We start from the raw sequence: 27,711 nt of genomic DNA, 5'->3' as shown, positions 1-27,711 counted from the left end.
TAATTACCCATCATGCCTAGTACGAACCCTGGCGTAAAATAACAGTAGGTTCTCCTATAGGACGTTTTTTCTCCAGAATTCTTTCCCGTATTGTGTCTTATGATCATTTTATTCATGAACATGGGTGAATTTTGTCCAATGACACAATAGGATGGAGGTACGATAGGTCCTCTGAGAAGATGGGAGACATGAGGTGGTCAGTTTGCAATGACGTCATTTCCTAGTCAAGGTTGTGACATGCGTCGCGCCAATCTGATCACTGCTGAATGACTGAGTGGGACGAGTTCACACACCACCGACGTGGACAGTTGCTATAGTTGACTCCGTTCATCGAGTTTTGTCATCTCTGGTCCATGATCCAAATGGACATCAACTTCAAAATTCGATACTGTCGTTTTTATTTTCCACACCGTTTCATTTCCTTTCTTTTCCATTTTTCTGTTTATCTTCTTTTTTTCAGGTGAAATTCTGTTTAATTTCCTTCATTTTTCACCTGTCAAAATATAAGGCTTAGGGCCTACTAAGCTTACCTTCAGATAAAGTCTGATAAAATTGCATGCAAACATCATGGCCTATAAGCTTAAATGATAGCGGGATGGTGTGTGTATGATTTACTTGCAATAGACATATTTGAATGAATACTCTCAAACTCGTCATGCTGACAGCACTTTACTGACTCAGAGGCAGGCGCGCCACGAGTTAAATTCGAAGTTCAAATAAATTGTCCTTCGGTAGTATAAGAGACCTTTAATACAGTAGGCCTAATGCCGTATACTAAATATGATACGGCTTGATGAATACGCGAAATTGCTATCTCATGAATCAAACGTCATCGCGTCAGTGTCGACAACACCTACGTAAAGGTACCGGTCTTCCTTACATAGTGGGAGCACTCACAGGAATTCCGAAGGGCTGGCTATAAGCTCCCATACTTGTTCAGCAAAATTTCGAAACACCTCTTATCTGGGATTTTTCAACAAAAAAGGCACCTTTCCTATAAGAAATGTAGGAGAAAGAAAAGAAAATACTCACTAATTTATAAAACTAAGTAGTGGATAAGATAATTGCTAATACAGTTACACCCATAGAGTAGACTGTCTTGCGACATCGATGTAGGGTGCACCATGATAACTTTTGAGGAAAGAGTATACATGACGCCGTCCTCAAAAAAAACTCCCATTTTCTAGTGCTGGTACGGCTGTAAATGTTAGAAAATTATTTATCAGATTTCAGATGAAGTATTCTAATCCTTTGGCGGATGAGCATTTGCACATTACCCCTTTCATGGACCTAGATGATGAACAAAAATCTCTCCCTTTTCCGAGATTTTGGGAACACGCATCCCCGGGCACGCATCGGGTCCTCTTTTTTCCTGAGAGTGCCGCCACCTTGCAACATATACGGGAGAGTGCCGATATGTACCCAATCCTTCTGTTTTAATCACTTATTTTTTCAGAAAAATGGATGTCAAGCTTCTTGACATCAGTGGCGCAATTAGTAACTCAAGTACCTGGTTTTGTATCATCATCAAATTCTCGCTCCATGCCTAGCTGGCCTTGCCTGTTCGGTTCCGTAGCCTAGGTTACAAAGTATGTTAGTTTGAATCGTATATATAAGCTTACTAGTCTGTAAGTTATGTGTGTGTTTTTTCGGTGGATATAGTCTTGTTGAAAGTAAACGGTATGATACTTTTACTCAAGGAACTAATTTTACAAATTGTCTTTGGTTGAGAAGAAAAATCAAATCATACTTTAGGGCCTACATATGATGCAAACCATAGATCCTCGAGGATCTATGTGCAAACTAAGTTTTAGTGTTCTGAGCTTTCTCTGAATGAGAATGGAGCTTACCCGAAATATCAACTGTATACTTTCGAGCAAATGCACGAAAGAGAGAAGTCACATTATCTATGTCTCCCAGTAGATTGCGTGTATACATTCGACAGTAGACTTGGTTCAAGTCTGTGATCTTTGAACGTTTGAGTGGGTTAAACGCGATGATTTGTGTTCTAGATCTGTTTTCATGTGAAACGCATGAGGGTGAACGCGATGAGTGGGGAACGCTAACAGGGGAGTTTCTCCCCGGCGGAAACTAACTCACGACTGCGCAGACTCAAAGGTAACGCGTTCAATCGCTAGGAAAACCTGGCCTGGGCTGCCAAATTCCAAATAGGTTGTATGAAAAAAGGAGAGACATATGAGAAACTACTGCAAATGATTTTATTTTTAGAAATTCACCGACTTGAACCAAGTCTAATTCAACAGCAACGCTCGACAGCATAATTGAACTTTTGTACCGTTCGTTCGTTTGTTTATACAAACCAGCCACGGGATGTTTGCATACAATTCATTTTTGGCCAAACGCTATTCCAACACCCCTACTAAACCGAATGGATAGCTAAAAGTTATTTTGAAGGTTTTAAATAATTTTCTGCATACTGGTAATTAAGTTTACTGATAATTCTGCTTTGATTTTCGCAGCGGGTCTTGCAAGGCCAGGAAAGCATCGCTGCATAGATATTTTCGGAGCTCCAGCACCATCAGGGACACTAACTGCATTGAATTTTATCATTTGTGTCGTGCATTGCGATGGCCTCTTGCGTGTTTTATATGTTTACGGTTCAAAGTCATCACATACAACTTGAGCCAGTGCACAGTCCAGACTGTCCTACCCAGGGCTAGTTATAGCAGCTATATAGAAACAGGTTTACTCGTGTCACATGAAATGAAATAACACATTGGAGCCGTTTTAGCATTAGCCTGAAATAATTGTGTTTCGGCTCAAAAGCCTCCAGGGACAGCCTTTTTTTCAATGCATTTTTATTGTATGTTTTTAGGTATTTGCACATAACTTTCAAACCAACTGACTAAAAAGTGATCCACGTTTTGTTAACTCTATCATATCTTATTTACAAAGATTTAGGTAGAATCACCTAGATGTTATAGGATGACCATGGTATACTACGTGGCCATCTGCGGTTCACTGCTGAGACTCGTGTCTGAGTACTACGCATGCGCATACGCGGCAGTATTGGATGTTCTCGACAACTTGAAGCGACTGCCTGTCTGGGATGTAGACAGCCAACGAGGCTGTCTGTGCAAAAATGTGTTCGTGCGCCAATTTTCAGCTACGCGCAAATTGAAAAACTAATCGTGGGGGGGAGAGAAAAAGTCAACTTTTACATGGGAGGGGAACAAATTTCAGTTTTTACCGGTGAGCGGACGGGGTGAAAATTCCTAGCAGTCGATACCGGAAAATATGTAGGCTAGAGGGAGGGGAATGCCGTGGTTGATAGAACTCCTGGGGAGATTAAAGGGAGGGGGTCGTTTGAACTATGCAAAAAGGTTGACAGGGACCCCCTACGACCGGTATAGAGTACGTTGGCGATTGATGAGCACACATAGGGTGATAGATATAAATTGGTGCAAAATGAAATGTACATATGTGGGAATAAGTACATCTAGCGAGAACTTTCAGTGGTGGGGAAAGGGCAGTGGGGAGGTTGATACTTCGAGGACAGTGGGCATCATAATTCAGCGGGGGCATATTTTCCCGTATGCTTTTGGGAAGGCAGTTAGGAACCACAAGTGCTCGGAATTGCCAAGTAGCGTATATACGTTATTGTAAACTGAACACTCCACGTGCATGTGTTGTGAACAGCTCCCCCAAAGTTTTAAGGTCAAGGTCAAAAATATGTAAAATTAGTATATAAGCCTTCGGAACATGTTTTGTGATGGTTTTGTAAAATTGTCCGAATTTACCATTTGCTGCACCTGGAATGCACAGGTACCGCCCTCTCGCCTGCGCGCCTGGATGTATACCAGATGGTACCGAATAATCATAGTAAAAGCTGCCGTTGCCTGGTTTGACGGAATATGAAATGAACTGATATCTTTACAAAATTGTGAAATAAGGCCATGTCTAGATTTAGCAAACCACAGGAAAGGAGAATTTAGCGGGTCACGTTTCGACAGCAACCCACCATCTTGCCAATCATGAGGATTGTGGCTACAAAACATTTCCTGGTACTCGACTGGAACTATAAATTCTGTTAAGCGGTCGAATTGGTTCCAAAATAAATCAAAAGAAAGTAAGGTTTTTGCAGTTACGTACGGACCATTAATATTAAACCAAGAGACTTATAATCATAGACATTTTTCGTGTTTTCCGTCCAGAAAAGAGGGCAGGTAATATATGGTGGCATTGAAGTGTTCACGTTGTTGCCAGTTCGCTCCTATAGCATGTAACTTAACTTTCAAAAGTTAAAACTTCCTAGGCGATTCACACTCATATGTACGTAACTTACTCAAGCCACATATGCACACTTGTATACTTTGCTCTTCGAAGGAGACGATTTTAACACCTACATCTTTGAATTCAAACATCAGCTATTTGTATGGGCTTTCTTCCATATGTTCCTTCGAATTCTTTCACAAAATTTAACATTTGCCATTAGATATTTTCATAAGGAATTTGAAAACCCTATTAGAGCAAACAGTGCGATATAGTTTGAATCTGCACGTGCCTGCATATAAACGTTGCGGAGCGTTCAGTTACCGAGGCCGTGGTTGGGCCAGCAAAATCCAGGGCGGGTCACCTTAAATTTGAACTGCAAAGGCAGGGGGTCATGAAAGCTTATGTTTCAAACAGCACAGGGGGGTCACTTGATTTATATAAGTATCCTTCAAGTCAAAAAATAGTTTCAGTGCACAAAAATATTCTGTGAATTAGCCTAAGTAATTCTCTGCAAGATTTCATTCTCTGAAGTTATTTCACAGTAAATCTAACTAAAAGTACATGTATCATCTGTCACATGAACATTTTGCCTTGGAAACTCTATACAGGCCTGTCTTATTATAAATTTAGCTCGCTAAGGCAATGATTAGGCCTAGCTGCAAGCTATATGTTAAAGTGAAATCTGGTTTACGTTGAAAGGTTCATATCTGACCAGTTTTCAGGAAAGAGATGTACAAAACTTATCTGTAGACACAAAGGCTGGAAAAAATGAAAAGTTTGACTTTGTTTTTATGTCAATTATCAATAAGGAAGAAATACATAAATATAACTTTGTGTATTATGAATATTAAAATAATATAAAATATCTATATACTATATTAGTAAAGTATCCTTCAGGTAGCATTATGGCGCAGTGACATGACATATCAGACTCAGAGCTTTTTGCCGAGGAAGAGGACGATGATGTTGTAATATATGAAATTGGCAGCAGCACAAGTGATGAATAACTTTTTGAACCCTCCGAGACACAGTATAGTGTATACGATATCTTGAAGAAGCACAGGATCTTGTAAATTATATCTCTTTTCCACTGATGTTATATTGTATCTACACACCGGTAATGGCCAGTGTTACGATTGGATCAATACTTACTCGAGCAATATGGGGAGGGGTATGAATGATTTGTCATCTTAAAATGGGGTCGTCAATTGGGGAGGCAATGGGTAGGGGTTCACTTATTTTGATTGATGCGCAAGAATAATTTTCCGGCCCATCCCGACCGTAATAACTGAACGCCCCCTTATGAAAACGTTAAACTGAACTACATATAACCAAATCTCTGTACTGATGATGATAAAAAGATTATTATTTACTCATAAAATCATATCAAAATCAAACAACAAGGTTTATATAGCGCCAATAGAAAAAACTGCTACAGGTTAATAATGATTGTCTGGGGCTATGGTACGGACTATGCCTTACAATTTGGTGGTATCACGGTAATTAACAATATGAGACTCAAATCTCGTCTGATATCAATTTGGATAATTTGTTGTGTTTGGTGAATTCCCATGGTGACCGCAACCGTACTTTATACCACCATTGGGAACTTTGTTCGTTCGTTTTTAGTACGACCAAAGAGATCAGATATGGACATTTCAAACTGTAAGCCAAGCCCATTAACTTACCAAAACAATAACAGCTATTAAATCTTTAGATTAAGGTGTGGATTCCTGTTATTAAGCCATACTGTCTTTGAAAATGTCAGTATTCCAATCCTTGGTATTGGATTTGGCCAATTAAATTCACGGGCTTGGATAGACGTCTCGAGGTATATATCCGTGGCAGCCATATTTGAGTTGTAGTGGTTGGTAAATTCCAAGTATATTCGTCGCTAACGTTTGGAAAACGCCTTTGACACATTTTCAGATCGGTTACATTTAATTTCAAACCATCTTATCGAAAAGAAAAACTACATAAAAAGATACGCATAAAGAAACTTAAAAAATCAATGACATCCACGAAAGTCTTCAATCTACAGTACGTCTGTTTGCAGATGACACATTTACCTATCTTAAATATTACATCAGAGTCAGATTGTCAAAATCTTCAGCTTGACCTTGATAGATTAGTTATCTGGGCAGATAAAGTGGCTGATGTCCTTTCACGTAGATAAGTGCTCAGTACCTTTGGTTACTAGAAAACGTAAACCGCTTATGTATGACTACAAGCTAGATGGCAAAATACTAAAATATTAAACACCAGACAAATATCTTGGATGTATTTTGACATCTGAACTCGGCATGATCATATAAATCCATTTGTAACAAAGATAATAGAACTCTTGGTTTCCGTCGCAGAAACCTCCACATTAGCTTGTGCTCTATAAAGGAAATAGCTCTGTTAGACCTACGTAGGAATACACAACCACTGTGTTGGATCCGCACAGGCATTTAATACAAATACAAAGACGAGCCGTTCGATGCATCACACTCAGTCCAGTGTTAATGACATGTTGAAAAACTAGATTTGAAAAGAGGCAAGGCTAGCTATGCTTTATAAAATTAGTACACGATTTGTAGCACTTGACAGTGATAAATTTCTGAAATTTCCAAATAGATTAACTAGACACATACACTGTAAATCGTATCAGGTTCCCATGTTAAAGACAGATTACAGGAAAGGATCTTTTTCCCGTGAACTATTAAGGACTGGAATAATTTCCCCAGACATTGTGACAGTGAGACATCTTGACACCATCAGAGCCAAAGTGGCGAAACTATTTGAACTAGCAAAATCTTCAATTTGATAAAGAAGAAGAAGCAAACAGAAGAAGAAGAAGAAGCAAAATTTGCATTTACTTCTTGTAAACACATTTTACATTATCGATAGTTTGTGTAATGTAAGCTTATAAAACACATCTGGTGACGATTTCTCTGAAACGGCCGAGTGAGTGGATGGATGCGCTAGATTATTGTTGCGTATATATTAGCCATTAGCACAGACAAATATAGAAACAGTTTCTTTATTTGTCTGCGCCATTAGCAATATGAACAGCGCCTCCAAGAATTAATTGTGCTTTTCCGCCTATTGAGAGTGACCCTCAATGAAACTTACATAGATCTCACTTTCCTACTCGGATCTACATTTCGTCTTGATCATATATTTTCTAGTCAGCATCTGAAACAAGTGAGTACACAATTCGAATCATGACTTCTCGAAATGCTTTTGTCGTGAAAATTAACCATCGTAATATAGGTATTCCAAGGGAGTACGATTCATTGGCTGCATGCTATGGATGGGAACGCTGCACGGCCGGCAGGCCTCAAGCATTTAGGATTCGATACTTTACTTTTTGAACTTTGGCTGAAAACAGCCACCTTGACACGTTTATCTCAATGGTGTGCAAAATCATGTTTATACCAAACTTTTCCAAAGTGCCACACTGATGTGACAGCATTGTTGACATTCAGCAGATTCAGTTTGGTGCATAAATTGCCTTCGTGGCAGCCATACACTCAAATGATCAGTGTAAGCTGTCAAGTTTAAAAATCTGAGAATTATTTTAATCATTATAAAACCAATCAAGTTTCTTTTGATGGACAAGTGTTCACAAAGAACAAATTTATATAAGAGTTGAAAAAGTTTATTGAGTTTAGAGAGAATCTATAACATTTATGCATTGTTGAGTTCTATTTTATGTGTTCTTGTTACATTGTGCACCAAGTGAGTTACATCCAACATGCAAGTCTCAATAGTGAAAGTATGGTGACCCAACCAATAATGTCATTATTGTGCAATTTATACCATAGGAAAGGGCAATATTTTCTGTCCAGAAATACTATCCATGGTTTATGGTAGTTTGCCAAAATGCTGATAATAAGTCAGAAATCACGGACAACTAACAAGTTATCACTGCTAGGAGCTGTAATCTGGTATTTCCACGGTAAAAGAAATGTCTGCATATTCACCAGGATTCATGGATAGCCACCAAAGGTGTAAAGCTTACAGATCAAAAACAGATTTCAGTTCAGCATGAAAGCCATCCATTGTTCTGAAAGTCTTCGTACAGCATTTTGTAAAGGCAGACATATAAAAAGTCAGCCTCAATTTTGCCCTTCCTCCAGTGACTCTGCCCAAGTTGGTAATTAGATACTTTGCAAAGTTGTTTACTCATGTATGTTCATTATTGCATTTATTGCATTCACTGATGCAATTCAGTTATGTAATTATGTAATTTTTCCCACTCTGTACTAAAGAGTACTGTACCTTACAACACTCTCTGATAGTGAATGTTGAGTACTAATAAAATGTTAATGTTAAATGTTAAATGTTAATCTCAATTTTGCCCTTGCTCACATTGGTGCCCTTTTTTGCTGTTCAAAGTTAATAAAAGTTTGACAAAAACATTGACTTGCTTTTGTGTGTACTCTATCCATTATAAAAGTGCTTTTTTTTCTGAAGCACAATTTTAAAAGATTATGAGTTTTATTCTCTGTTGTAACTTTGGGCTCAACATGTTTGAATGATAAGCATTAAAATTCATGCAGGTTCTGAGATTTCAAAACATGAAAGTGTTCATTCAGATGTTCAAGAAATGTCAAAATATAACTTAGGAAGCTGATATGCTATGTATAGTATAGGGATGTTACAAATGATTTGTATTTTTTATTAGAAGGCCAACATTCAAGAATTGGTACTTCAACAAACTGCTGCATATGTTGCCATTACCAGGGCCTTGGTGTTTAGTTGTCTGTGGCAGATATGTGGCTACCAGTGTGGTACTCTACCACTTGAGGAATGTTGCCCACTGAAAAGCAAGAAAAGTTACTTTGGTCAATGTCCTCAAAACCAGAAAAGGAGGACATGTAGAGATTACGTTTTTGTAAAATTTGTCTGAAATTAAGGGGAAATATTTAGCTGATTTGGGCAGAAAATATTGGTATTGATTGAGGGAGTGTGGTATCGGTGATCAGCTGCAAGCCAAGCAATTTTTCACCATGTGTAAATATATAGCAGTGATCCATTGTCCAATCAATTATCTCTTCAGATGATTTTCAGAAAAAGATTTGAGTTGTTAGACAACAGCTATGATTTGTAGATACTTGTATGATCAAGCTGTGTGCATTGCCATTGAAAGTTCAGAGGTCAAAGCTGTACCCAGGTTGCCATTTCCAACAGATACCTATATCACGGAGAGGCTTCTGATTCACAATTGTGTTGGCTACCGGTATATTGTATTTTCAAAATTGATTGGCAGATTAGTTTTATCACAAGTAATGTATCAGGAATAATGGTTAAAGTAAATCATCAATTGTCTGCCTGTGAGAATTGTCCAATGTCTGATACACCTAAATATACCTGGGCTTCTCCCCCCCTCCTACCCCCCCCCCCCCACCCCCACCCATCCTCTTTAATACATCCTCAACAGAATTACAGGCTTTGTCTATTTCTTTCATGCACCCACCTCTGAAATGTACTCACACATAATTTCACTCATTCACTGTCTGACCATGCAATGTCTTTAGGGTTGTTACTCTGAGACTTCATACATCTGTAAACGACAATTTCAGCAAGACAGGAACCACTGTGAACTTCCAGTCTTGGATGAAACAATGGTACTATTACTTAGTACCACTGTTTAAATTTGTCAAGGGAAAGCTGGTGATTACAGATGTGTTTATTATTAAACTTTTCCAAAGGACGCGTTGTAACTGTTGCTTAGCAATGAAGTCATCATATCATTAAAATGGCATCAGTAATATTGACTCTATTGATCATGGAAATGAATTTCTTTTAAATTCCCTCTTTGGTGAAAGTGGATATGTGGGTCACTGGATTGTGGCTCTGTACTCAATGTCACAATATAGCATTGTCCCACAGACTGCAAGCAACCTTTCCAACTTCAACAAAAACATCACATTTCCTGTCACATATAAAAAAGTGAAATTTTGAAGAACCTTGTAAATAACGGTATGAACACACAACAGGGTGGGAAATTGATAGCAGGCCAGTTTTACTGTGGTTAAAAATTACAGTTCATAGATTTGTGTTATCCACACACATTTCAGCCATCCCTTGTTGCAACATTGGATGTTATAAGCTTTTAATAACCAAGCAAAATATCAAAAGATTACTTGAGGTTATTGTTGGCCAGAGCTTCCATTAGGATTTTCAAACCTGCGTAAAGCTTTACGCAAATGTTTTTTTCATTTGCGTAAAATGTATCAAAATGCCTACAACTATGGTTAAAGTACATATGGAATAGGTATATGCGATATCGAAAACTAGTTAAAAAGTCAAGGAATAAAGTGTTCAATAAACATCAGCAATGAAAATGTTTTTTCTTTGATGAGTTTTACAATCTTCGATACTGTTCTGTTCTATTCGCTGCGGAATCATTACTTTTTCTGTCTACAACTTCCGACGAGGTCTATCATCGCTGCTCTGAAATCAAATTTGCCAAATCTCAGGCTTTCCATGATTATAACCGTCAGATCATTTATGACATCTTCACTCAGGAAACTACGTTTCAATGTTTTAATCTTGTTTTGAGTACTGAACGCACACTAACACTGGACAGATGAGACTGAAATCATGGTTGCAATTATGGCTAACTTTGCAATAGTCTGAAAGAGCTCACTATACTTGTTGAAAAGAAGTGCGCAGACCGCCATAAAACTATTATTTCTAAGTCCGGTGGCATTAGCTTAAGATATTCGATTCGGAGATCCTCAGGGTTTACAGGTACGCATTAACGGAAAAAACATTTTTGAAATAAAGACGAACTCAATTGAACATGTTACATTTTATTGGTACAGCCTTGAAGGAAACAATTGATGTTACATAATTGATAGAATCATTAACATTTTTATCAGCAAACATTTTATTTTTGGTCCTGGATAAACTATGCACTGGAGGGAAATAACGTGTGCTCAGGTCTTTGTTACGGAGACTATCGGATAACGCAGACGTCAATTTACCTTGCCGTACTGCAGAGTAATTATGCGTGAAACACGCAGAATTTTGTGTTAACGAAGCTCTGCTTTGGCCTTTCATTTTCTTATATTTTTGACATTACGCAGTTGCCCATTTTGTCAGACATTCCCTGAGGTAGAAAGGACACGCTTTCTACTTTCCATGCTATGAATAACAACACTGAACAGACACGATGTCAGGATTGTGACAGCATTAAAGCTGCCACTGTACTAGTATAGCTTATTTTTTCAATATAGCATTGTACTAATTTAACCAGTAATCTACATTGTATGCTAATGAATTCAGCACCAAGTGGCATCATTTACATCAAATATCACAAAGTCTCTTGTACGCAGATTCATACATATCACAAAGTCTCTTCTATGCGGATTCTTACATAAATACACTGTTATGCTTAAATCTTTACTGTTTGATAGAAATGATATCATACAAACCAGGAATTATGGAGCAAGTGTTGGATGCTAGGAGCCAGACTACCTTTGGATACAGTCACCGAGGTGGAACATGACAATGAGTTATACTAGGCCAGTAACTAATAGGGAATTTGAGAGGCAGGTAAAATATCAAAGTACAGGCTTTGAAAATCTAGTATTTTGCTTACAGAGGTTAGTACCGTAAAGGTCTGTCAAAGAAGTAAATGTAGTTACATGAATGACAAAGCACTCAGCAATACATCTACATAGAAAAGTAGGATGTATGTATCATTGGGAGGGGTATTTGGATAGAAATTTCACCACAAAACAAGATACAACAATGGCCTTGACAGAATACATGTTGGCAAAGAACCAAAGGCAATACTGTGACACTGTGAAGTTACCAATTGCAAATACATTCAGAGAATTTTGCACATCTACGGTAAGTTGTCAAAGACAAACGAAAGACTGAAGGATGACACAAAATATGACATGTCTTTTTCACAATTACTCTGCACAGAACCAATAACTGCACTACAGGAAACTTCCCATAAATTTGAATCAGATTCCCTGCCATCAGAATATAGAGTAAATGTCGACTTCAGAAGATTACCAGATATATCGTACAAATCACCAACCTCACATACAGTACTTTGTCAAGCAAAATATTTCAGTAACTGCTTTTAGCAGAAAAAGTTACAAGTTAGTTCTACGTGCTTTAGTGTCAATTTCAACCCTGGTCTCAGTTTACTAGAAAAAGGCAAGTAAAACTATGCAGGCTTGTGTAAGTGGTACATTGACTAAACTATTCACATACTTAAGTGACCCTAAAGAGCCTTTATCTCTACAATAATAACCTTCCCTGATTTTACATGTCAAATGACATATCAACGATATAGCAACATGAGCTGCTTTAGACTTTAATAAATAGATTAAAGGTATTCTTGTAGACTTAAAATTTGTTCAAGCAATATCCAGTGTCACATGAATGTTAACAAAACATCACATGATATGCACAAACATAAAGCACAGGAATTCATGTCAGTTTAGCTCATTGACATGTATTCATGGTAAATGTACAGAAATAATATCACAATCTGCTGCTAGTGTTTCAATCATGTCATCCACTGACTGTGGAAGCTGAATATTATATATTTCATAAATCATTGACCAAGACAAATACCATGTCTCTTTGATGCTACGATGTTCACATTTTCAGCATCTACTTTGTTATGTTGCTTGTTGAAATTTTCTACATTTTACATCATGATTACACTGGCAATATCCTCAGATTTCATTGATGTATAAAATATGGACACAATTGTCTGTATATGCTGCTAGTTATGGAGCTATATGATGTATTGTCTGTGACAAGTTTAACTATTGATATTGTTCTCACTGCCTCTAGGTTTGGATTAAGTTGCAACAAAAGTAGCACTACTACAAACAACGTCATGGGTAAAGTGGAACGAACATGGCAACATATATGAAGCAAAATAGCATCAAAATATTGCCACTCTTGTGATGATGAAAATGTCACAGAAAATACAATATACAGTATCTCCTTTGTATTAGTTATCGGTTGAAATTATCATGGACACCATGAAATAATTTTGAAATATTTTTGTCAATTTCAAAATGGCTATCTTGACACAAATTTGCCTCAACTTGATGGATGTACAATGAAAAGTTAACAGAAAAGGAGATTAGTCTAAGTTGTTATTCCTGAAAATGTTGAATGAAGAAAAATAATAAGAGAGAGAGCACTGCATGTACTCTACCTTGCATATAAGTGACATCAAGTGATCTGATTGGTCCTTGGTATAAATATGGATTCAAAATCAGAATAGAAGATTGCGCTTCTATGCATGGAATGTTTATTTAATTCAATTATCAAGTGCAATGCTTCTAAAAACTTATATCATGGGCAATGGTGTTAAAGAGCTTACAACTGGATAGTATTGAAAGCTAAAACCCTGTACACAACCTGCATTCCCTGAATCATAAAAAAGAAGGTATTTCTTAGCTTCACTTGTCTCAGATACAAAATGTAAACAGTCTCTTGAGTAGAGTTTCTGAGTTTGAGTCGATATACAATGACTACATCTCATTCTACAAACAATACGTCTACAACTGGATACTGACATTGCAAATCTGATGACATTCAGACATTCATACTACTACTAAACTGACGGTGGGTGAACATGCAATCAGATTTTAGTCCTTTAGTAGATGTTACGATACGGTAAGTTCAAACTTTGTGATTGTTGCTAATGTGGCAGCATAAAGTAACTTCTGCTGTGTTGATAGAAATTAATGAGTTTCATAGTCAACACGACTGAGAAGTAATATCACAATAAAGGGGACTAAAGAAAACTATCAATTGTATTCTTTAATACAATGCAATTATCTAAAGCCTACCAAAGTTCATACCTCCAAATAATTCTTTGAAGTGCTAATTTTCTGGTGCAGAGTCATCATCACTGCTATCATCACTTGGTAAATCCACACTCGGCTCAAGAATGCAACGCTCAAATCTATCATCCCCAAATTTCATTTTGAGTTTTTTGGGCATGCAATACTTATACTGGTCTGTCCTTTTTGTGGTGGGCTGTGAAGACTCCCTGATATGCACAGTTGTTGAATCAGACCTGCTGTCTCTATGGTCATGCCATGATACAGGATCATCATTATGCTTACTTCGAGGACTAGTTGTCTGTGATTTGGAGACAGAATGAGTTGACTGTTGAGGCAACACTTCTTTGAGTCTTTGACAAGTACTGTTGATTTGGTCACTATTCTGATATGCTGGATTGTGAGGATTCTCATACATGTCCTTGAGTTGTGATAACCTAGGAGCCATGCAGTAAGCAGTGGTTGTTTTCTTTGTTGCTGTTTTCCTTTTAGTTTTTCTGGATTGTGAGTGCGCTTTTTGTTCCCTAGGCATTTTGCTGTTCCAGCTCATGACCCCAGGGTTGGGATCACTCGTTTACGAGTCACACGGTCTGATTTCAGATCTTCAAATTTTTTTGCTCGCCTCCTTTTTTTATGTTTTGGCGCACTGCTTTGGTACTGTTCATTTGCCTGGCAGTTTGTTCCCATGTCATATGAAGATTGATCCATGGTCTGGCAATCTCTCTCCGGCTCATGGATTTCCTGAGCATTATGCAAATCAGGGCACAAATTCAAATCCACATCCCAGTGTGGGGTAGCAGCGTAGGCAGGCTGATGAAGTGGTTTCACTCCAAACTGATTTTCAAAGTCACAGGAAGTCTGCCGTAATGGTTTCACTCCAAACTGACTTTGTGAGCTGTTTGTACCATTAAGGTCTCTTTGCTTTTGGTCTTTCAGACTTTTGGATACTGAATGAAAACTTGTTTGCTTTGCTTCATAATTATCTAGATTTTGCCCAGTATTAATAGCTTATCTCTATTATCTGCCGACAGACCAAACTGGGTTCCATCATGCAATGACTTAGCATTATCAAATATAGGAGCATGGGTTTTGTTTTTCTCAGTAAACTCTTCCTTAGGATTATAAAAACAGGACATTTTGGATAATGGTACTTCCCTCCCTCTAATACTGATCTGGTTGAGATCACCTGTCTCTGCATCTAGAGTATCAAAGAGTTTTTTAGAGTTTTCCCTTGACTGGATAAAGTTGCTATTCAAGGGACTAGAGTCCAAATGCTCACTGCTGTAACTATCTTGATCACTGCTCTGTGCATCAAGTACTCTCAAAGCATTACGTTTAGCACTGTCCAACGTCTGCCCTGTACACATAGTCTTCAATGAATCCACATGATTATCCCGCAGTTGGCCAACCTTGTTGCATAATTTAGTAACTTGGCTTCATCAATGATGGGGGTACATTTCCTGCCCTTCTCTGTTCGTTCTTTCTCAGGAACATAGAAATATGAAATATTAGGGAATGATATTGCCCTATCTCCTATCATTACAGTTTTAAGACCAGGAGTGTCATCCTCACTGTCATCAGAAATCTCTCTAATATTAGCCAGATTGCCAGTGTAGAAGTCCGAGTCTTTCAAAGGACCTAAGTCAGGTAGTTCCTGTAGATCTGTGCAAACAGATTCATCAACACCATTATTGTTCTCATATTCAAAACCAGATGCACTGACAAGCTCTCCAGCTCTGATGTTGGTCTTCCTACTGTATTCACATTGTTCTAAAGTTTTCAACAGATGAGAGTACTCACTATATGCAAATTGTGGTGAAGCGATTGACTGAATTTCTTCTTCACTGGTTACTTTACTGAAATCAGATTCCTCCGATACATAGAAATCTGACAGTTTAGGCAGTTTAGTGCCAATAGGACATTCTGATTTCATAAGTTTACCAGCATCTACAATCCTCTGCTCTTCTTCACTACTGCTGTTGCATGATTTGGTTTCACTCCCGTTCTTCTTTAGCCTGATTGTTATTTTGGGAATTTTGTCTTCCTGAGCTATCACCTCGGCATCATAGCGTCTCTTTTCCCATTTTTCAGTTTTCACCCTTTGAATAATTTCACTTTACAGGTGCTTTCCTTAGGAAGCTTGATTTTCAACCTGCAGCACTTGAAAGAGTTCTGTTTCTTTCGATTCTTCCTCCGTCCACTACACTCACCACTGCAAGTCTCTGTTGCCAAACATTTGCACTTACGGATTTGTGCGGCTTGATTTTGATTTTGATGCGGGCGTTGTGTATTGACTCAGGCTGGTAGGCCATGACAGGTGCTGTAAGGGCCTCTACAGAGTTGCTGCTGTGATCGAAGAGGAAAGATTCCCTCGCAACGGGAACTTGCATTGGTATGCTACCATACTCATCCCTGACATCAAGGGAGCTTGTAGAATTAACAGAACTCAGAGGAGATAGATGATTACACATGTCATTATAGATGTTACAATCCTTTCCTGTAAAATCAGTATCACAAGAGTCTCTTTCATTGTGTTTCTGAACATTGTCTTCTTTGTCGGCATTTGATCTGCTATGCAAGCCACACACTCATCTTCAGCAATGTCACTCTCTTCTTTCTTGACTTCAAATTCAACTTCAGTTCATTTTCAGCATGTGTATATTCCTGGTATGAGTCAGGACTCTCTGTCTTGACTTTCACCTCACCAATTGGCTCTTGCTTGACAGTCTCATTCAGGTCAATATTTGAAATGTCTGTTTCAATGTTGGACATTTTTTCAGGTTCAACTTTACTTGTCTCCTTTGCTGTGTCATTTCCTCGCATTTCATCCAATTCCATTGTCAACCTTTTACGGAAAACTTTAAGGACTTCCCCCTCTGGTCCAACTTTCACAGACTGTGAGGGACTTAGCTTCTGTGGTGTAAGAACAATCTTTGGTTGTGCAAGGGAATAGCCCTGAGCTTTGATCAATTCTGCATCATACTTGGTCAGTTTGGGATTTCTCTTTCTGCCATAGTTTGAGGTGTATGATGATCTTCTGTGTCTTGAAGCACTTGGGGAATTACCACCACGGCGATGTCTAGACCTGGTACCACTACCACTTGTAGAACCTTATGGAAGCAAACAATGCAAAGCATTAACCCTGTCATGTACATTAAATCATGCCATCAGGCTCAGCAGAACACATACTGGTTGAAAACACCAGTCATTGAACTCTACACAGTCAGTTTGCCCTTATTACATGCTTCACATACTGAATGTATTATGCTACGTGTATGAGGTATTGTAGGTAACATTATAAGCAGTGAGATGATCAGTGGACCTACAAATGACATGAAAAATACAGTATTTCATGAATTCTACTTGATGATACATTACTGACTGAATGTTCAATATCTGTGATTGTATTTATGGTTGAGTGCTTAATTTTGAAAGTTCTGAAAAAGAGTGTTTCAAATTGTGTAAAACGCTGCACTAATTGTTTTTTTTTGTAAAAACTATGGTGCAGAACAGACATAAATGCAAAACAGTATATTAACCCTTTGAACCCAGCTCGGACATAAATGTCCAATGACGTCATAGAGTACCAGGGGGTCAGGGTGCAAAGGGTTAAATGAATATAGCAAATTCATTTACATTCTTTAAGTTTTTTACCAAAACGTGCATGTCCTAATGATGGTTTGGTGAGAAAAGGTTGATCATACTGTAAAATGTATTGCTTGTGTAAACATTTTACACAAATATGGCACAGTGATGCTAATGAATCTATGAACTTGTAAACATACTAATCATGAACTTGATATACATGTGAGATACTACTGAAGAGATTTGCAGATCACTGAAAACACATTCACCATCAATGTAGCATTAATTAATACTCCTTTGTTTCAAAGGACAAGAATAATATTTTGGAAGGACCTCATCAATTTGCATGTCAAATTGCAAGCTAAAAACCTTTTGAGCTCTACACAAATTTCATGGATGTCTGTGTACTCTGCAAACACAGAGGTGGAGATCTGATAACAGCACTGGTGCTTGGATAGGGCTTTGAAAATTACAGAGTTTCACTTTTAGACTAGACTTTCAGAATAAGCTCCTGCAAATTAGTCTTTTTCAGTCATGCAACCACTCTCTGTACAAAATTTGAGTGTAAATGCAAAAATATGACTGTACAAATTTACGTTTGTACGCAAATAACACAGCCCTTGACATTTTTTTTATTCATCCATCATCAACAGACGAATTATAGGAATTATTACCCATAACCCACTACTCAATGGAGCACTGAGGAGTTAAGTGCCTTGCTCAAGGGCACAACACCGTGTTGGAGTCTCGAACTCACCAACTTCAAACAGCAAGTCCATTACTCTGGACCTACCAGGCCTCAAACTCACCATCTTTTTTTTTGATAGTGACCACTGCCAAATCCACAGTGCCCCCGTCAATTCTCAGAGATTGTATGGCAAAATTTAATTCCTTGATGTGTATACTGATTTTGCTCATATCAACTTTTTTGAACTTGCTGTAAGTCAGTAACTGTGACCAAGGTAAGAATGGATGCTCCAATCAAATCAGTTCATTTTATGAAAACTGTCTGAGTGATCTCACTTACTTCTAGTTCCATAAGCTGATTGACATCTTCCATTTTTGACAGAACTGTTGTTTTTCTTCTTTTCACTTTCCCTTTTCATTCGAGATAACCTATTGTCTGTTTCTCGCAGCCTGTATGTGGTTTCTGTGAGAACATCTTGCTCTGATGAGTTTTTCTTTGTGAAGGCACCTGTCTGTCTCCTGTAAAAAGTTCAAATTTGGTTGCATAAAATACGCGTATAAAGTAACAACACTAGACATGTGTACTTCAATGAATGGGATAGATGCAGTTTGCCCTCTAAGAAGGTGAATTAACAAATTTATGAGTCAACTGAAGAAAACTTGACTTGCTATGCGTCACCGCATGAATGAAAATCGTTATAACTTAAAGTCAACAGTTGTAAGTATAGCGCCCTCTATGGTAGTGTCTTTCCCTATTCCTAGTACTTTTTTGTCAGTGAGAAGACAATGAAAACACCAATGGCTGCTTCCTTCCCCGTCGATCGATCAGCAAGATAAGTGTACTATCGGCACTTAGTATTACCGCAGAGACATACAGAAATGACATATTCAGATATTCTTTTGCCCTGAAACTACAGGGAAACATGTTATCTGTGTACATTATGAATCTGCTGAGCGTTTCTAGTCATCGGCAGCTTTATACAGCTGCATCATTACTTGTAATTTCAATGCGTCAAATGGGTTTTCCCTGTGTCATGATGTGTCAAATTGGCTTAGTGGGCACACTGCATAAATGTAATCTCTCACAATTCAAATGAAACATAACTGGAGAACACTGTTTGATTTTTATTTCACTCTTCTCATTTCCTGGGATATTTGGAACATACTGTCAATTTTTCTTGCATATTCCAAAGATAGTCTTGATTTTCATCACCTTCCAGATTAGCTCACATGTATCACATTAAAGGTCTGGTGAAATGGTCCCGTTCGTGTGACTGAATATCTTCCAGGGGGTCAATACTATTACACTCGCAACAGAATTGCAACCTAAAAGTACGCGCAAGTGTTAATTTTTTTGATATTTCTATGCGCGGCTTTCATGGGGTCATTTTGCGACACTCAGGTCACGCCCATAGCGGGGATAATGGTTGGCCGTCTGTGACGTCACAGGTGTGTTCATTTACATCGAATAGCGGTCCAACGCCGCCTTATCTCTGCCAGGTATCCGCTAACAAAACACTGTTCGCGCTGCCCATTTGCCACGTTCGCCAATGCGAATCGAAATCCGAAGTGGCGAAAAAAATCGATCCTAATTCGCCACAGCGGCGAAACTGATTTTTGTTTAAAAAATATGGTAAAATAAAGAAAAAACGTGGGTTTTTTAGTCTTTGTTTAATCTGCGCTTCTCTCTCGGCGATTCGCAAAAACTGTGTCTACTTCCATATTATTGCGTTCTTTCCGTCGTACATATTTGCAATCGAGCCAAGTCTCGCGAGAGATTTGACGTCATTTAGTCTAGTGTACAGCATGCATAAATGGCTCTCGCGAGAATTGAAACTTTGACACACGCAATCGAGCCCTCGCGATAAATTTGACGTCATTTTGTCTAGTGTACAGCGGGCATAGGAACGCTCGCTCGCGAGAATTGAAACTTTTGCTATACATAGCAGACATACGCATTTTAATCGAGGCAACAAGGTTCGGTGTTGCAGTTGATTTACATTGCAGTCTAGATGTTCTGTGTTGTGCATTTTAATCACGGTCTTAAACATTCCATGTTGTGGTCGATTTGCATTGCGGTCCTCATGGTCCGGTATTCCCCGTTGTTCTTCATTTTAATCGCCGTCCCAACGACACGTTCCGTGTTGCTGTCGATTTGTATCATGGAGGACTCTACCTCCATGATTTGTATCGCGATCTCTACGTTCCGTGTTGTTGTTCGTTTTAATGATAGTCTCAACATTCAGTGTGCGCTGTTCATGCAGCTGGTTTGCATCATGGTCCCAACCTTCCGTGTTGTGGTTGTAGTGCATTTTAATCACGGTCCCATTTCCGTTTTAAGTTACTGTCGATTTGCATTGCGGCCCCGACGTTCCGTGTTGTAGACAAGTGCATTTTAATGGCAGTCACAACGTTCAGTGTTGGTGTTCATGCTGTTGATTTACATTGCGGTCCCAACCTTCTGTGTAGCGAGTAGCGAGGCAGGCTCAGCCGAGGGACCGTGGCCGATCGTACGAACCAGCAGAGACAAGCACATTATGGTTCAAACACTCAACACTTGACGGGAACTTGAAAAAAGTTTACAGTTGAGCCGTTCATGTTCTTGCCGCTGTCACAGCCACCAAAAGAACAACGTTTTCCCATAGTGAAGGAGGACACTGTCCTGATCATGTAAGCGGAAACCCTAGAAGTTACCCCCCGTAGGGAGCTTACGGAGAGGTGTGAAATACTTTACTTCCCGTTATGAGATACGGCGTCGGGCAAACTTCGGAAAGCCGAAAAAAGTCGACTGGAGAGGCTCGGGGGACACGCCCACATTGCATTTTTCTTTTGCCATATTTCATAATCACGCGCGCTAAACGAAAAAAGAAATGAATGTAACTGTTTTATAGACCATCAACTGTATTTCTGTGATTTTGCAACATGGGCATTTCACCAGACCTTTAAAATATCATGAGTGACAGAGGCAGTAAAACATGAAATGACTACATACCTCTCACATGTCTCACATTAAAACATCATGAGTGACAGAGGTATTAAATATAAAATGACTACCACCTCTCACTGCCTCACAATAAAACACCATGAGTGACAGAGGTATTTAAACATGAAATGACTACATACCTCTCACAAGTCTCACATTCACAGTAACAATTGTCTTCTCCAAAGAAACCATCGCCATAGAAACAAGTGATTTCTTCTCCTGGTTCAATGTCTCTCAGTACCTGCACACAGGCAGTATCTCTGCCAGTCGACACAAACTGCAACACAAAGATTATACATTATTGTGATGTTCACAGTACCTTAAAAGAAATTTCAGTTTTTTAAAAAGAGAATACATAGTTTTGTTAAAAAATAATTAGATAAGAGAATGTCAAGGTCACTAGTATAAATTAGGCCATACCATTAATACCCTGGTCCTGATGAGTTTTGTTTAATTCTGATTAGCTGTGCACTTTTAGGAAAATATTAACTTAACTCTCTGATTCCAATAAGTTCACAAAACATCAATATGAGCAGTATACACAAGCAATTTGAAATTTGGAAATTTGCCATAAAATATCTAACTGGTTGTATCTACTACAATTGGGATATTATTAAATTAGGAATTATATTACTTGCTAATGTCCTTGATGTAAATTGATGAAGTCAGTGCTTACCTTGCAATTGGGTCGACAATCTGGAAAAGAACATAACAATAGATTGTATTAGTGATATGTATATGGCCATGACCTTAACAGACAGCTAATGATAAATGACCCTGTTAACTATGGACAGTTAACTTTACTTACTTCAATTTTCGTTAGATACAGCATGGAACAAGCCAATTGAAAACCACTGAAAAATTTATTACTTTTCCAGCATTGCAATTTGTTACTTGAAAGTAAATCACAGACTAGCACCCTACAACACATATGTACAACATATGTACTAGTGCCTGCAGCTCTGCAACCTAAAGCATACTGATTACTTTTACAATCAAGGCCAAACTACTTTAACACAGCAGGCACAGATAGGTGATATATTTTTAAAGTACGAACTTGTGGATTTCTCCAGCCATTTTAGTTTCTCAGCAGCAATTGTATATTTCACCATCATTTACAATATCTTGTTCAGGTTCAGAATAACATATATTGACATGCCTACAATGAATTTTTACAGCGACCTTTATCAACTGCTATGCTGAAAAAATACTGGCACTCTTAAATTCCTGAAACTAACTTTATTGAGGATTTAGGCTTTTCATAAAGCCATTTTGCAACATGACATTGAATCTGATATGCTCAATAGCATTAGAAATCCTATCTCATTACAAAGGTAAAATGGAATAATGAGATTCACAGATAAGATAAGCTGAGTGAATGTGCCCCATAGTGTGTAAAGTGTAATTATGAGTCCTTGAGTTTGGAAAGTATGAATGAGAACACTTCCATCACAGATAATCACCCTGTCTCCTGCTTACATCAGGACGACTACTTTACCAACAAGTTAGCTGGTAAGATAAATATATCTATGTGCAAAACTGCTGGAGTCATTGATTGATAAATATAAACTAAATTTGTTGCCATTGAGTTGAAAGCACTTCAATAAATTTGAACAAAAGAATGATATTTTGTAAGTATCTATCTACTTTTGCAGCTTTGACGAAAGTAAATCCTATGATGTTTGACAAAATGTCAAATAACTGCATACCATGGTTGATGAAGGAAGCTGGTCCAAGCCAGAGTTGTGCACAATTCTTTCTTGTAGAGTACATAACACTGAAGTCATTCTCTCCATGGCGAAGAAGTTGGTTTTCTTCCAGTGGAGTCAGCTCTGCGATACAGCCAACAAGAAGTGAGATTTTTTCATTTCTTGACCTGCAAGACAAGACAAATCATCAATACAAAGTAAAGCATCAATAAATAGTAATATCTTTCATATCACTCTACTGTCTAAACATTGGTGTTGGGTTGGTATTGTCAATATTTCATGTACAGGATACAATGTAACTTGGACAAGAAATGTAAAATGTAATGATAAAAATATTTTTGGTGATCCCAAAAGATAGAAGATCAAATGCTAACTTCAGTTTCTTCTTCTCCATTTACTATTTTCTATTAGTCTTTTTACTACAAAATCTTTGATTACTTGCAGGTACATGGAACACAATTTTAGTTGTCTATATGAGAACCGCTAAAACTTACCATTCCTTTGTGCTGACAATTTTTGCACCTTCTCCCTCAAGAGAGTAACGATGACAAGACTTTATTTCAACACCTGCCTCATCTGAGAACATTAACAGATATCTAAATACCTGTAGATTTCAAAAAAGGAACAATAAAAACCTAATGAAATATATAATGTGCACTTTATATTGTTTAGCTATACTCTGAACTAAGACTCAGTGAATACATTGCCTGCAATGATTAATGTCGACAATAGACTTTACAAGTAGTTGCACATCTGACTGCACAGGTCAAAGGTTAAGTCAACATTGCTGCAAGGGTACCACTGTTCAATGCATTACAACACAATGGAATACATGTACCAAACACAACCATCTGTCTCTTCTGTAAGCTGAAATCTCTCTATCTCACTCCTTATGCAGGCCATGACAGTTAAAACTTTGTTGTACCAAGGGTCTGTGCTTTACGTTTTAATAGTCAACATCTATTCATCTTTGTCAGTTGGCTAGGGGTTTCTACAAATGATTTGCTCAAGCCTGTAATGCGTATAATTCTGCAACAACACCCTACATGACACTTGAATATTTGTCAAAATGCAATCCTACATACTGTAAGAAGAGTTGATCACTCTGAGAATTTAATGCAACTCATAAGTGAAATGAATATTTTATCACTGGAGGAATATTAACATCAGAGGTACTTACATGTTCTTTGAATGTATTTTGTTGGCTCTTTGATTTGTTTAAGAAATATAACCTGTACCAGTCACCAGATGTCAGGGCCTTGAAAGTGTTATCAAGACTGGACTTCTTTCTGATGAATTTCTCAACAGCTTCTTTGAGATTTTCTGTCTTAGCAGTCACTGGGCGGAACCTGAAATGAAGATCTCCGTAAATCAGCATGCTACTTTTTGCACAAACACAGAAAAAAGATACATGTAACATGGTTTGTCAATCACACTTACATTTCCAATGACATACTGAGAGAACCCTTGCAAAATATGGGCTACTCTTTGTGAGATTTACCAATTTATCAGCTCATACATGTATACTGGAAGATGACTTAGCTACATATTCAGAAATTTTCAAATTGTTCTTGAATTTTTCTCTTTCCTAAACATTAAATATCAACTTCCACAGGATGTTCAAAGAATGCAAATGCATGTGTTGAAATGACCTTGTAGATGCTAGCAATGAACAGTTTCTTTTGGCTGTAACTGAGTAAAACAATCTACCTGAGCATTGAACAAGTCTAAATTCTCCCTTTCCTGGCATCTCTGCAATTCCAAGTGGTTTGAAACCCTTTGTTCTAATGCAACCCTAAATCTGCTATGTTGGTGGAATTTGCATTGATTTTCATGGTGCCCAGAAGCTGGTATTACTGGGCCATTACCCAGCTAAGTGAGTGAAATCTAGTAATCTCTCTACATAATAATATGTCAAATCAAGTGAAATATAAAAGTTGCTACATGATAAAACTGCAAAGCCGGACACAAGTATATTACATTCCTGTATATGAAACATGCCAGGTATGTGAACATGGTTTTAGCTATTGTAACCTTTTACTGATTTGACAGTTTGGCAGATGATGATCAGCTAGGCAAAGAAAACTGTTCACAGTGAGCAATTATATAGCATTTGTGTAAATCTGGGCGAGCTTGATATAAAATATTTCAGGATACAAAGTGATGACTTTATTTTAGGAGCGTAATCACATTATACCAAATCATTCATGCACTGAATATTGACATTGGGAATTAACTTTGGTCATGCCTTTTACCCACTTGCCAAACAAAGGTTATCTTCTTTTTCAATTTTCCAATAAGGGAACGTTTTTGATGAACATACCTGGTATTCATTTTATGAGTCGTGAACCCAAGATATGGATCAACTACCAGGCTGGTTGCTAGGTCATCATTTTCACACAATTCTTTAGACGTCATCCCTGTACTGGGTGCAAAGCGTGACCCTTGAAACGTTTCAATGACCATTGTGATGGAACAATCTGCAATACAAATGAATGACACTTGCAATAAGATATTTTAAAATGGTAATACAAACTATGGATCTGACTTGGCTATGGAACATTTGAAAAGCTGACATTGCAAGGAAAATGGATGTGGCATGTTGGTTTATGGACACATTTTTGTTCCATCTGGCGATTCAAGTGCGAGATATTTCAAGAATGGCATAGTGCTAAATTCCTACTAAGGTCTTGCTAGCACATACATGTATGTATCCCGCTAAAAGATAGGATCTGACTGTAAAGCATATCAAGTCTCTTCAATCAATGAAAGAACATTTTGCAACGTTAAGGGGCAGTTTGAATGAGGAAAAAGAAAGATAAAACAACAGAGTACAGAGTACAATGTATGCAATATTGATAAATCCTTTCAAATAGTGTTTTTGATAAAGTGTGGGGGCAAAGGTACTTGGTTTGGGAATGGTCACCTGAATACCTCCTTCCCCTTTGTACCCTGATGTGATTACATTGATACACATTACTGATGAACACCATTAACATGACAGGGGAATCACATGCCCTGGGTACCAGCCATAACAAAGCTTTTTACCTAATACAATACTTTCACAGATTTATTCAATATAATAAATCCAAAATTAACCATTGGGCCTCCTCATTACCAATACTAATTACTTTTGAACAAATATTCTTATACACTGACTCATATTAAGGAACTGTAGCTACTTAATGTGCCAACATCTATATGTAAAACCTACGCACAGAAATGAGAATCTTTATCTTGAATGATTAATGTATATGGTGTCAGCCAGCAAGGTAAATCACTAACTTCAACACACACACACACACACACACACACACACACACACACACACAGACACCATCATTGGCTGAAAAAATGTACAAAGAGTATTTTCAAGGTATATTTAACACATTACAGCCTACAAAGGGCAGCTGGCTTCATTAGACTATGTCAGTGAAATTACCTCTGCTATGGCATTCCATTACAATGTAGCAACATTGCAACAGTTATACATAAAGATGTACAGTCACAGAAGCTGATTGATATTGTAAATGTGCATTTCCCTATTGAGTCGGTTGGATGGACTGGAAGGTGCTAAGAAGCATTGATCCATAATGTTGAAAAACATACAAAGCCAAAATCTGGTAAGGTTTTCAGAACTGCTAATTTTGCAAGAGAATTTTGCAAAGAAAGGAAGTGTGAGAACAGTGTAATTTGAAAATAATTAGAAAACCAAGCAACATAATCTAACAACACAACTATTGCATATCCTCATTTTGACAGAAGACTACTGTCTCAAAATGACCATTGGAAAACAACGGCTCAGCTCTACATATGTCCTAAATTATATGGAAAGGCAGATGCCTGCTGGCCATTTAGAATTGAGATAACATCAGCACATATCAGGCATGACATTAACAGTCAAATAGAGTATATTGACGCGCACGTTTCAGTTCATTGAAATATTTCTCATGAATATTCAAGCACACTGTCTGAAAGGAAACACCCCCTGCACTCAGCACCTGGTATTGTATGGTAACCGGCAGACATGTCTGTCGCCTTAGAATAGAAATCGTTCAGTTCGGATTTTTGGAAGGAGTTCTACTATGGGTCTGAGAAACCCGCAGCTGTAGCTCGGCAGTTCTAATGTACTGATTCAGCTGTGGACGCTCTGCACAGATACATATCCAATCAACGACCTTTGAACCACCGACGTAAATACGGAACTCACAACGTAAGCAGCGGCAACGGTGTCATGGGCTCCCTAGCGTTGTAGAAATTCGATCACGACAGCCGGAAAACTTTCAATTTAAAGAAGAAAATGTATAATAAAATAACAAGGGGATGACTAATCATTTCTTTCATTTTATCATACTTCTCGTTGCAGTTCAAATTTTCTTACTTACTTTTGATGAAATTAAAATGTACGCCCTGTGCCCTTTCAAATTATTTCGTAGCTCAACGAACGCCGACAGTTTCGCATACGTACGCGATCGGGAAAAATCTATATAATTGAGGCTCAAGGCTATAAAACAAACTTACCTGGTCAGGTACTGAACAAAGTTAAACAAATGAAATGGTGTCTGCCAAAATATGGCAGGTGCGCACGGTCCTAACCCCCAAATTTTCACTTTTTTTCTGATGCCCGTCCTGATGTCTGGAAGGTTTCGCTAGTGTCTAGCGCTACAGAAATCCAATATGGCTG

The 27,711-nt window shown here is 38.0% G+C and overlaps 1 protein-coding gene across 1 annotated transcript; it reads right to left on the bottom strand.

Moving 5' to 3' along the window:
* Nucleotides 1–11,410: 11,410 nt before the first annotated feature.
* On the bottom strand, nt 11,411–27,708 carry LOC139122301 (histone-lysine N-methyltransferase KMT5B-like). Its single transcript, XM_070687732.1, has 9 exons — nt 27,549–27,708; nt 25,351–25,507; nt 24,208–24,376; nt 23,522–23,631; nt 23,028–23,194; nt 21,995–22,014; nt 21,459–21,595; nt 18,676–18,854; nt 11,411–17,173 (listed from the first exon to the last, which is right to left on the bottom strand). The coding sequence occupies exons 2-9, from the start codon at nt 25,491–25,493 to the stop codon at nt 16,635–16,637; spliced, it is 1,464 nt and encodes a 487-aa protein (XP_070543833.1). The 5' UTR covers nt 25,494–25,507; nt 27,549–27,708; the 3' UTR covers nt 11,411–16,634.
* Between the last annotated feature and the right edge of the window lie 3 nt (nt 27,709–27,711).

This window comes from Ptychodera flava, chromosome 1 (assembly GCF_041260155.1).
Source record: "Ptychodera flava strain L36383 chromosome 1, AS_Pfla_20210202, whole genome shotgun sequence".
NCBI classification, from domain to species: domain Eukaryota; kingdom Metazoa; phylum Hemichordata; class Enteropneusta; family Ptychoderidae; genus Ptychodera; species Ptychodera flava.
This window is presented reverse-complemented; position numbering and strand designations above follow the sequence as displayed.

Coding starts and splice junctions, on each gene's coding strand:
- LOC139122301 (XM_070687732.1), bottom strand. CDS start 25,493: ATGGTCATTGAAACGTTTCAAGGGTCACGCTTTGCACCCAGTACAGGG. Junction 24,377..25,350: donor ACTCATAAAATGAATACCAG/GTATGTTCATCA, acceptor TCTTCATTTCAG/GTTCCGCCCAGTGACTGCTA. Junction 23,195..23,521: donor ATTGTCAGCACAAAGGAATG/GTAAGTTTTAGC, acceptor CTTGTCTTGCAG/GTCAAGAAATGAAAAAATCT.